Here is a 12020-nt window from a genome sequence, read left to right as displayed (position 1 = left end):
CCAAGTTCAGGGTATTTCTATAATCAGAAAAGCAAATGTCAAAGACTCCCTGAAAAGTAAATAACGAGACTTAAAAATGAATTATAAAGAATTAGACAAAGTACATAGGAATAGAAGTTTATCCAGGTTCTCTGAGCTCCAGGGGGTCCTAGTTGGAGGGGCTGCATGCGATGGCAGCGTTCTTGCTGGCAGAGACCCTGCAGAGTCACAAAGTGCCATACAGGGCATTGTATAACAATGGGACTCGTGCAAGAAACCTGGTCAGACTGACTGACTACAGCCCCACTCTGCCAGGCACAGTAGCTTATGTTTGTAATCCCAGCTAGTTGGGAGGATCACAGCTTGAGGCTAGCCTGGGCAAAAGTTAGTGAGACCCTGGGGATGTCCCAGCTATGCAGGAGGTAGAAACAGGAGTATCTGTGCAGTCCAAGGTGAGCCTCAGACAAAGACCTCCAGAGCCTATCCAGAAAATCACTCCGAAAAAATGAGCTGGGGTTGTGGCTGAAATCGTAGAGCACTGGTCTAGCAAGGTGCAAGGCCCTGACTTCAAAACCCCAGTACCAAAATAAAGAACAGATCCACTCTCCAGGTGATCCATCAACACCCCCATGAACCCATGGATGGGTTTTTCTAATAAAATTTCCACCTAAGCTTTTGTGAGGAAGTTCACACCACAGCATCTTCTTTGCCCAGAGTCTCTGCCACAGCCTGATGTCTGTTTCTACCTGGCAGACACTCTTGGCTCCCAAAGAGGCACCTGGCTCGCCCAGCCTAGCTTCAGTCTCTGTCCACATGGGACAGTGGGCTCACTTCTTTAAATTGTAATTTTATTATTGTCATTAAAGTGTTATACAGCAGGGTTACCATTTCCCAAGTCAGGTAATGAGTACTTTGGGGGGGGGATGGCGTCACCCCTTCTTCACTTTCCCACAGTTTACCGTGCTCCCCCCCCCCCCCCCCTGCAACATCCTTGAGTGGGCTCACTTTAAATCTTACTTGCAGCCACATATCGGTGCCTCACACCTGTAACCCTAGGTGCTCAGGAGGCTGAGATCTGAGGACCACAGCACGGAGCCAGCACAGGCAAGTCCATGAGACTCATCTCCAATGAACCAGAAAAAAAAAAAAAGTGGAGCTGTGGCTCAAGTGGGACAGCACCAGCAAAAAAGCTCTCAGACCCTGAGTTCAAGCCTTAGTACCAGCACCCAAAAAACTATCTTTCTTTAGGGTATCTTCTACACTTGCTTTTCTGAGAGGAAACACAGGTAATAATGACATGCAGGCTCACATCCATCAGTTCCAAAACAAAGAGAAGTCCTCTTGAGGCCCAGTAGACCTGAGCCAGGATCCCCTCCCCATGGTGACCTGCTCAGGCCTGGAGAGCAATCTGTCACCGATGGGAGTCCCCTCCCCCCGACCCCACACACATAGTGTCCTGTCTCCCTCCTACACCGCACAGCCCTGGTGCGTGTGTGGATCTGTTCTCCATCCCTCTACCTGCTAGAGCTGAGGGTTCAAGGAGAGGAAGAAAAACCTAGAAATGTTCCTGATGTAGGCTGAGTTCCGATTCTGATCTGAAATCCCTGGGACAGAGGGCCAGGGAATGGAGATCACTTGAAACGACAAAAGCCCAGGTAAAAAGCGGGTAATATTGGAACACTTGGAGTAGACAACCATAGCAGAACAGACGCAAAACCGGTGCCGGGTCCACCCACCTGTAATACATAAAAGCAGGAGGCCGAGCATCTTGTGCTCTAATGGTATCTTTTGTAATAGATGTTGTCTAGGTAACCTGTCACCTGTATGTGATTACAGCCAGCACACCAAACAGTAGCTGCCGTCAGAAACATGGGGGAAACAATTTCTAAAGCTTCAGGTTGGAGTTCAGGGGGTGGAAGGAAACCCATCTCTTTTGTGTGACTCGCTTTACATCTAGAGAGACCTTGAATCAATGCTCCCTCTCTGAGTGTGTAAACACCTCTGAGCCTCACGCTTTTGTAATCTATATCCAAACATGTTCTTGCATTTCCAAAAGAGATTAACAGCATGAGACACCAGCAGGCACCTGCCGGGAGAAAAACACTTGCTTATTTGCACAGATATTTTACTATGGAGAACTCCTTTGGGAGCTGCACAGAGCAGCCTGAGTGCGGCCGTGTCTTCCTATTCACCAGGCTGTTCATGAAGCACCCTTCAGACCCGCACAGCTGCCCCGGCCAGACACCCCATATTCTGCCCCTGCTCACCCCTATCAGACAGCTTCCTGCCCACCCAGGGCTAACATTCACCTTGAGCTTATTGCCAAGGGACTCAGCTGAAGTAATCCATGTTTACAAACTCCCTGTTTGGCCCCATTGTCATTTTGTTCCTTCACTCCCTGCCCACAGGTGGGTAGACTAGAAACCGACAGCCACACACGCATCTGACGGGGCGTGCAGGCTGCGCAAGCCCTTCGGTGGCTTATATGCCTGCCCGCTTCATGAGTGACTGCGGAGGTGTCAGCACCTCCCAGCAGAAATCCAAGGGTCACCGTTGCTGTGCCTGGCAGTGGCCTTGCTCTGAAGACCTGAGCTGCAGGTCAGCTCACAGACAGATGTTTTGGTTGCCATGTAAGAGTACAGCTTTGAATCAATGTTCCCCCAAGGTTTGCCCATCGCAGGCAGCTGTGCCAGCTCTTGGGCACCAGGCTTCAAAGAGCTAATGTGTACACACACACACACACACACACACACACACACACACACACACAGGACTTTCAGGCTGTGCCCACATCTTCTTAGCAGATCTGCTTTGTGTCTCGTACAATGGGTGGTCCTGAAACATGTTTCGTGCTCCTAGCCTATGCCCTTTCTCATCTCCAATTTTCTAGGCAGACAATGCTCCCTCCACCTTCCGGGCAGATTCGGAAGGCAGCCCAGGCCTCCCACTCCACCTTTTCATCTCGGCTTCGGATCGATGTCCCCTCCTGCGTGGCCTCGCTCCTTTGAATGTCTGTATTATCATAATTCACCCATAACCTTAAAAACAGGGCTTCGCCTGGGCTGCGTCCACACCTCCTATTGATTCAGCACGTCCATTCTCTCCCTGCACATACTGCGGCCCTCTGACCTTGCCTGCTGAAATCCAGCACGCTAATGTTTCACCTGGCTGTGGCCATAATTACCTAAGCAGCCTCTTTCACAGAGATGCTCTTGTCTCTGACCGCCGTCTATCATTATTCTCTGAAAATGCTGGAACGATTACACAGCAGCCTCTTTTGCCAGGTGTGCACACAGAAAGACTCTTGTGGCCCAGCCAGTAAGTCTTTTAAATATGCCAGAGTGAGAGATCGGTATTCATCTTTAGGCTCATCAGACCTGGGTGCATGGATGAAAAGTGATAGCATCCTTATTTAAGATGAAAGTGCAAACAACCCAGGGGCTGAGGAATTCTGTCCCCTTGGCTCAGTGTGGAAACTGATCAGAGAATAGAAAATAATAACCAGATTTCTTGCAGTTAGGAGTGGTGATGACATTGTGCTTTGAAATTTCCACGCATCAGTTACTGAGTCCTCAGCAGACCCACCCCAGGTAGATACTGTCCTTGCTCTGTTCGCATGCCAGAGGTCAGGGGTCAAGGGCAGGCCTGCAGCCAATGCCCCCTTCCTGCATAGTGCTGGTGTGCCGTGCAAGGAAGGGTAGCCATGCAGATGGCCCTGTCCCTGACCCATGCACGCTCAATGCCGTGATCCAAAGCCTCATCCCACCCTCCTGTCTGCTTCCCATCACTTCCAGATGGCTTAGCATGCCTAGTGCAGTGACAATACTCAGCACGTGGTAGTCGCACTTTATTATTTAGGAAATAGTAAGGACAAGAAAAAAATAAGACTACACATGTTCAGCAAGTATATAACTTTTTTGAGGGATACTTTTGATCTTCAATTTATTGAACAGAGAATGCGAAGTCCACAGATACCAAGGTTTGGCTGTGCTAAACCACCACTAAAACATGAGCTTCTGAAGGGAAAATTGTGTCTGTGCACACATGCACATGCATGTGTTTGTATGTACGCATGTGGGTCCTGGGGCTTGACTCTGGGTTTGAACACTGTCCCTGAGCTTCCTTTGCTCAAGGCTAGTGCTTTACTCCTTGATCCACAGCACCACTTCTAGCTCTTTTGTTACTAGTTTATTGGAGGTCAGAGTCTTATAGGCTTCCCTACTCAGGCTGGAACTGTGATCCTCAGATCACAGCATCCTCAGTAACTAGGATCTCAGGCGTGAGCTACCAGCTCTCAGCTGAAGGAAAAACTGTTGGTATCCTGTGCAGACAAGTAAAATGGAAAAGCCACATATACAATGTAAGAAATGATTTGCAAACATGTTCCCAGCCAGGCACACTTGTAACCTTAGCTACTTGGGAGGCAGAGAGTAGAAGGATGGTTGTTCAAGGCTAGACTAGTCATTGAGACCCCATCTCAACCAATAGGTAGGCAGGACGGCATGTAACTGTCACCTCAGCTACCTAAGAAGCGTAAAGTAGAAGGACTGCAGTCTAGGCTGCTTCAGGCAGAGACCCTATTCCAAAAATAACTGAAGCAAAAAGGGCTGGGGTGTGTTAAATAAGTTGGTGGAATGCCTGCAAGGCCAGAGTTCACCTCCTAGTACCCCTCCCAAATAAATCAATCCCATGAAAGTCAGGTTGTAATGCATGCCTGTAACCCCACCTACTCAAGATGTGAAGATCAGAAGACCATGAATTCAAAGCCAGCACAGGCAAAGTTAAGTTATATTAATAATTTTTACCCAAAATTAATAATAATAATAAAAACTGAGAGAATAATTAAGTAATAGAATATCCTAGGTTTCATCCTTGGTATTGGGAGGGGGTGGGGAGAGAAGGAAGAAAGGGCAAGGGAGAGGATAGGAAAAGAAGTGTGACCTGGTAGAATCATTCCCTCCTCATCTCCACTCCTGTGATTCACAATGATGTTCCTTTGCACAGAAGCCTCACCTCACCAGATTATTACCTCCAGCAACCCGAAAATCTCAGTAGAGATTAAAACGTGATCAAATAATAAAGATTAAACAGTAACCAAATCACATCTGTAATCATGTTCTGCTCCTCAGAGTAAATAATGCTTCATTAGCTTGGCCTGCTAGCTGAAAGGCAGCACAGTCTTGGAGGGTATAGCATAACCACAGCCAGCTCTACAGGACCCAACAGACAGACAGGAGGGTGACACTGGCTGCCCTCGGCAGGAACCTCAATTCCATGTGTCCCCTCCCCTAGCACAAACATTGCCAGTTCCCAGCCTTGGTCTCACCTGTGTGAGAGCACCCCAGTCCCAACTGAATCACAGAGAGCACATGCTCCCCACCACAGCAACATAAGAACAATCACATGACTGGCAACAGCCAGAGGGGGGCACCCAGAGAACCCCCATTCCCATCACATAGCAATAGGCAAGTCTCAAAATATCCAATCCAGACTTTTAAGACCTAAATAATAGAGAATATGAGTGTATTTAAATGCATAAAGGCAAATGCAGGGAGAAATAAAAGCAGTAATACAAGGAGCCCAAATTGTGTGACAGAAAAGGCACTTGAAGGAAGATGGGAACTTGTTCATTCCAGCCGCATTCCTAGGAAAGAGCCATTAGACATTGTCTGAAGGAGCCCGGCACTGAGTAAATGGCTCTAACTCTAGGGGTACGAACTAGAAGGACCAAAAACAGATGATGATAGGCCTTCCAGAGCGTCAGAAGGAAAAACCCACATCCAGCCAAGCAACGGCGCCCACAGAGATACAGATGAGAGAAGCAACCCACAGGACAGGAGGCTGGCGGCCGGGCTTGCCGGGAAGAGCAGAGCAGGCCTGTGGCCCCTTGGATGGCAGACCTAGTGAGCAGACTTTTGATGTCACTAGTTTTCCTGCCTGCCCCCCCCCCCCCCGCAAGAAGCAGGAAATCCTTAGAAGATAAAAGACTTCTTGGGAAACTCTTTGTAGGACCTTTCACATGCTAGGCAAGTGCTGTTCCACCTGAGTCACCCTAGTCCTTCTGTTTGGGTGTTGTTTTTGAGATAAAGGCCCTGGCTGGCCTCAGACTTAAGATCCTCCTGCATCTGCCTCCAAGGAGCTGCACTTATGGGGACTAGAGTCAGCTGCTCTGGGCTAGGCCCAGATGGAACATGCCCAGATGTGGCAAAGCTGAGTGTTGTTCAGGGTTGCAGCCCAGCAGGGGGAGGGCAGGCCTTCCACCAGGCTCCCCCCAGGGCAGGGCCAGACCAGGAGGCCGTGTCTGCCTTGTGTCCCTGCATTACTCCAGTGACGGTCACCCTCCCAACTTGGAATCACTGTGGCAGCAACATTGTGGGAAAACGACCCTCAGAAGGAAATAATAACTGTGAGACCAGTTAGTATCATTGCTTTGTAATCACATGGGAAGAAGGACAGGCCAGTCCTTCGCATAAGCCAATGCCAGGGGTCCCGGCGGCCTGTGGTGTTGTCTGTGGTCCTCATCCCGCGTAGCTCAGCCATGGGTGACATCACAGTGTGGGAATCAACAGAGCCAATTCCAGCCCACCCATGCCTGCTCTGATGCCCACGTCCTTCCATACAACCATTTCTGTTGGGACATTGCTTGTGGAGGGAACTGGGCTGCATGGTCAAGACCAAGGAGGAGCCACAAGGAGGAGGAGACTGTGCCTTTGAGGGAAGATGGGTGTGGGAGGTTCTTTTCCAGGAAGAATGAGACGGGTGCAAGGCTCCCTTCCTCTGCAGGGTGGGCACACAACACCCCCAAGCCCACACCCACTTCTTTGGCCACTTTCGGGGGCCACCATGTGAGCAGAGGTGCAGAAGATAACCGGGGTTCCACATGGGGTCCTCGTATGCAGTCACACTGTCTTCCTCATTTCAGAACACTGTGTCCCAGGGCCCCCAAACTAAAGACCCCCTGCCCTCAGGACTGAGCATGTGGAGAAAGGAGGAACGGTCAGCCCGGGAGGACTGGCGGGCCTATTTTAGGCTTCTGTCTTTTGTCAGCAAGTCAAAAGGCACAGGCTTCTTGCCTAAGCCCACCTGGGTACCTGGTGCCCGTGGCAGGAAGAAGAGCAAGAGCCTGTTGCTCGGAGGCAGGGCGGCAGCAGCGATGGCAGCTCAGGGGTCCGAGGTCAGGTCCAGCGCACGGCGAGGCCTCCGCGTGGCATCGCTATGAGCAAGGCCGAGTGTGTCATCCCCCAGTCTGCCTGCTGGTGAGGATGACGGGCTGGAACTGGGGTCAGGGCCTTAACTCCAAGGGGGTATCCTGTGAGGTGGGGACAGGAGAGGGACATGACAGCGAGTGAAACGAGTCCTGGAGTCCAGGGCCAGCTGTGAGGAAGAGCCAGGGAGGCGGAGGCGCCTCACCTTGCTGAGGCCAGGGCCCTTGGCAAGCTGCATAGCACGCGCCAGGCCGTCGGGAGGGACGCGGCTCTCCGCGGCCGCAGGTGGCTGCCACGCACAGGCTGCCCAGCGAAGGCAAACCTGGACCAGTTCAGCTCGGCTGGGTTTCATTTCCCCGCCATGTCTGCCCAATTTACCAGGAACAGTTGGGCTGCCATTAATTTTTGTTGGATGCCACAGCCCTCTATCTGTTCTGGTTTTACGCGGCAGCTGGACCACACATGGGGTCTGAGCCCAGAGGAGGCAGAGCCTGGCACCAGTGTTCCAGGCTGGGTCTGGAATGCTGTCAAGGCCCCTTCAGATGCTGGTGGGTGGGCATGGCACTGCCTGTCTGGAGGAGCTTGAACCCTTAATTATCAGAGTCTAGGAGAGGCCAGGTGCCAGATTACAGGCTCAGCCTGTCATCCTAGGTACTGAGAAGGCTGAGGTCTGAGGATCACAGTTCTAAGCCAGTCTGGGCAGGAAAAAGTCCATGAGACTCTTAACTGCAATTAGCCAGCCAAAAGCCAGAAGCTGAGATTTGACTCAGATGGTAGAATGCTATCTATCTTTGAGCAAAACAGCTAAGGGACAGTGCCCAGGCCCCAAGTTCAAGCCCCAGTACACACACACACACACACACACACACACACACACACACACGATACTAGGAGAGACATTTAGACCCAGCCCGCCTTCCCTCATTTGACTGAAAAGGAGATAATTATTTAACATGGAGCCTCCTAACAGTTCAGCATAGCAGTGGGTGAGAAGGGACCTACACACTGAGGAATGGGGAGGATGGCGGGGGGGGGGGGGGGCGGTCCCAGGCAACCTGGGAAGGCCAGAGGAAGGAGTATGCATAAAGAAGGTCTGGCCTTCCTGCTGGCCTCAGACTGGGAAATTTTAAAGCACCTGCCAAAGGCCGGGCCCTCTCCTGCCTGCCCAAGGGGAGGGTCTCCATCATGGGAGGGGGGGTGGAGATGCAGAGCTCGCGGCCACAGCCGCTTGGGGTGGGGGGCGGGCTGCAGTGAGCCCTGTGCATTCTGTCCACATGCAGCGTGCTCAGCAGAGATGAAACTTTTCACATCTTGTTCCAATGAAGGATGAAGAGTAAAACAAGTTTCATTCATCACCAGAGATGGGAAGTGACTGCCCTTTCCATCCGTGCCACAGCTACCTCTGGAAACAGAGAAGAAACAAATGGCCATGTTTGAGTTTCCAATCCCACAAGTCATTATGGTGTGGGAAGAGTTCAGGTTTGCAGGCCAGTGAAGGAACAAATATGGCTAAGCAGACTCTCTTCTCCTTTCCCCTCCCCTCCCCTCCCCTCCCCGCCACCTGGGTCCCTCCTGCAGGGTACCAGATCGCCTACCGCCTGGCCAGCAGCAGCCCGCACACATTCACCACCGTGGAAGTGGGCGCCACAGTGCGACAGTTCACCGCCACAGAACTGGCCCCAGAGTCTGCATACCTCTTTAGGCTGTCTGCCAAGACGAGGCAGGGCTGGGGGGCGCCACTGGAGGCCACAGTCATCACCACAGAGAAGAGAGGTAAGCCCACAGCTGGGAGGAGTGGCTCACGTGGGTGCCGCCATTGTGGGCATGTGGGACCCATTCTGGGGTCCATACAATGGCCAGGAGGACGGGACCTTCACTTCAGAGACACAGAGGGACCCCACAGAGCCAGACATGGAGCCAGGCGCATTATCCTATCACACCTGTGTAGCACAACCTTTCATCACCTGCCTACCCTCTCAAATAGGTGAGAACCCAGCTTTAAAGGCTCAAAATACAGCTCAAAGGGACTGGGAATATGGCCTAGTGGTAGAGTGCTTGCCTCATATACATGAAGCCCTGGGTTCGATTCCTCAGCACCATGTATATAGAAAAACACCTGAAATAGCACTATGGCTCAAGTGGTAGAGTGCTAGCCTTGAGCATAAAGAAGCCAGGAATAGTGTTCAGGCCCTGAGTTCAAGCCCCAGGACTGGCAAAAAACAAAAACAAAAACAAATACAGCTGAGAGAGCTCATGGAACTGGGCCAAGGTTGCACAGAGAACATTGGGTGAGTGGAAGCTCCTGGAAGGCAGGCATCTTCTCTGGTGTGCAGTACTGTGTCCCCAGTGGACCCGCGCACAGTCTGTGTTTTTCTGGTAACTGGTCTTTGGGAATACCGCCCAGCTCCAGAGTCAGGATCTGGCACTCGGCATATGCGTTTGCTCTCATCCCAGCCCGTGAAGCAGCCTGATTCCTGATTCGCCAGCTAATGTAGCTGTGGAGCTGCCCCAATTGAAGGCGTGGCAGGCTCCTCTCGGCCAGCTCCTGCCCACAGCTGTGGGCCTCACCCTGGAACCTGCCACAGCAGCCCCCACGATGCACTGCAAGGCCTCAGCTCAGCTGGCACCAAGGTCATGGCCACATCCAGAGGTCTGAAGGACACAAGGACAGGAGTGAGCTCACAGCAGGCTCCTGAGAAGTGCTGGGAGCACGTGGTTGGGAGCCATGTTGCTTTGATCCAATTTCTTTCCCTCTCTGTGCCAATGTGATGCCTTGTGAAACAGCAGGAGTCCTGGGCCATGGAGTGGCTCTCTCTATTGTTGACAAGAATCCACAGGACCAAAACGTGGGATTGATTCTACTTTTATTACAAGATCTAGAGCTAGAGTGCAGCCAGGTATGGTGGTACATACCTATAATTCCAGCTGTGTCAGAGGCAGAGGTAGGAGGATCGTGGACCCAGGACAGCCTAGGCAAAAATACAAGATCCTATCTGAAATATAACAAAATCAAAAAGGAGTTAGGGACATGGCTCAAGGATAGAGCACTTCCCTAGCAGGCACGGGGCCCTGAGTTCAAGCTCCAGTACTGCCAAAGCCTCTTTAATCCAGAGTAAAGCATTTCAATGAGTGAGGAACCAAACCCAGCACTTGGAAGACAATTCCAACCTTAAATCCAGTGGCAGAGGTGAGGAAGGAAGCTGGCGTGAGCTCCCTTTGTGCTCTGGTCACCCCAGTAGGCACTTCTGCCTCAGCTCCCTTCCCCAGCTTTCACAAAAGTGTTTTGGGTTTGTGTTGATGAGGACCCCAACACCCCCAGAGTGGCTAGGAAGCTTCCCTGGAAAGACCAAGCTCTCATCCCCGAGGCCTGCCACGTCCCCAGGCTCTACTGGGCCCACAAGACCTCACTCATCTCTGCTGAGTAGAATGAGTGACCACACTGCAAAGGAAACAGCTTTCCTGATTTCCACACCTAGCCTGTGCCACGGGGATGCAGGAGACCACACCTCTCAGCCCCTCCCAAGCCAGCAAGTTCCTGCCAGTCCAGAGACCTGCTTGCCTGCTTTGCTAACTGGCCCACTCTAAGCCAGACTCCTCATCTGCTTCCTAGGGACTCAGCCTGGTCTACTTGTTCTTCTCACTTAACTGCCTTGTTCACACCTCATCCCTTTGACTCACCTCCATGCAGCACCTGCCTTGGCAGGTAAAGGACCTGCAGTGGACAGCAACAATGGCTTCCACAGGGCTGCTGCTCCCATGGAGCCCGTGTTAAGCTAGCGATCTGTTAGCCTTTTGTGGCTGTGACAAAATACTTCAGAAAACCACTGTAAAGGAAGAAAGGTCTAGTTTGGCTTATGGCTTCAAGGATGTCAGTCCATCCTGGCAGCAGGAGGGTATGATGGAGCAGAGCTGTTCACCTCCTAGCAGCCAGGAAACAGAGTGAGAGAAACAGGAAGTGTCTGTTGACAAGATCTACCTAGCCCTCAAGGACCCGCCCCTGCGGCTTACTTCCTCCAACCAGGCCCCACTTAGCTGCCCATTCACTATGAATGCCATCGGTGGATAAATCTGTGAAATTGGTTATCAGCCATAGGATCAAATGACTTCTTGAAAGTGCCACCCTCTGGGAGCCACACCTTCCTATTGGGGGTCACTTCACATCTAAACCATAGCACTGAGTTCACCGGGGCTGAGCTGTGCAAGCAGACAGGGGCACTGCCTTGCCCACACTGGGAAGGCTGCTTCCCTTCCCGAGGCTGGGGTCTACTGATGGTTCTGTGTGGGTTTAGCCACCCAGGTCAGCAGTGCATCACTGACCACTGTGTCCTAGTAACAGACAAATCAGGTGACTGGTATGAGTGCAGGAGGCCAGGACTGCTGGTCAAGTCAGAGCCCATCACTGTGGGACTCACATCAATGACTGCTTTATTACACGCCACACTTTTTAATCAGGATCAATAATCTTCATGATAAACAATTAAACTCCCTCTGTGGGGTTTCTCCATTGACATCACTGAGGCACGGGTTAGCCCTGAGCCCTGCCTCCCCACCCCACCCCCATCCCCGCCACTCAAGAGATTTGAGGAGGAGAAGAGAAGCGATGCCGTGTGTGTGTGTGTGTGTGTGTGTGTGTGTGTGTGTGTAGATCAAGCAAACCTCAAATAAGAGTGCAAAGGGATACAGTAGGGGTGCTGGGAAGAGCTCCAGCCTGGCTGTCACCCAGACACCAACCTTGGTGATGGGGCGTCTGTAAGTGTTCACCCTTTCAGCTCTGCTGCAGAAACTGGCAGATGTCTCCAGCCAGGCCTACACTGGGCACATCCACAGTCTGCTTTA

At 51.8% G+C, this 12020-nt stretch overlaps 1 protein-coding gene across 4 annotated transcripts in view; it reads left to right on the top strand.

The window, feature by feature from the left end:
* The window catches only part of Sdk1 (sidekick cell adhesion molecule 1), a 788311-nt gene that overhangs the window by 686270 nt on the left and 90021 nt on the right, over nucleotides 1-12020 (top strand). For all 4 annotated transcript variants that reach the window (XM_048330089.1, XM_048330099.1, XM_048330108.1 and 1 more), the window contains one exon: nucleotides 8763-8957. In XM_048330089.1, coding sequence (XP_048186046.1) covers nucleotides 8763-8957 — 195 coding nt within the window. The remainder of the gene's footprint in view (nucleotides 1-8762; nucleotides 8958-12020) is intronic.

Source organism: Perognathus longimembris, chromosome 1 (genome assembly GCF_023159225.1).
Source record: "Perognathus longimembris pacificus isolate PPM17 chromosome 1, ASM2315922v1, whole genome shotgun sequence".
Lineage (NCBI taxonomy): Eukaryota > Metazoa > Chordata > Mammalia > Rodentia > Heteromyidae > Perognathus > Perognathus longimembris.
This window is presented reverse-complemented; position numbering and strand designations above follow the sequence as displayed.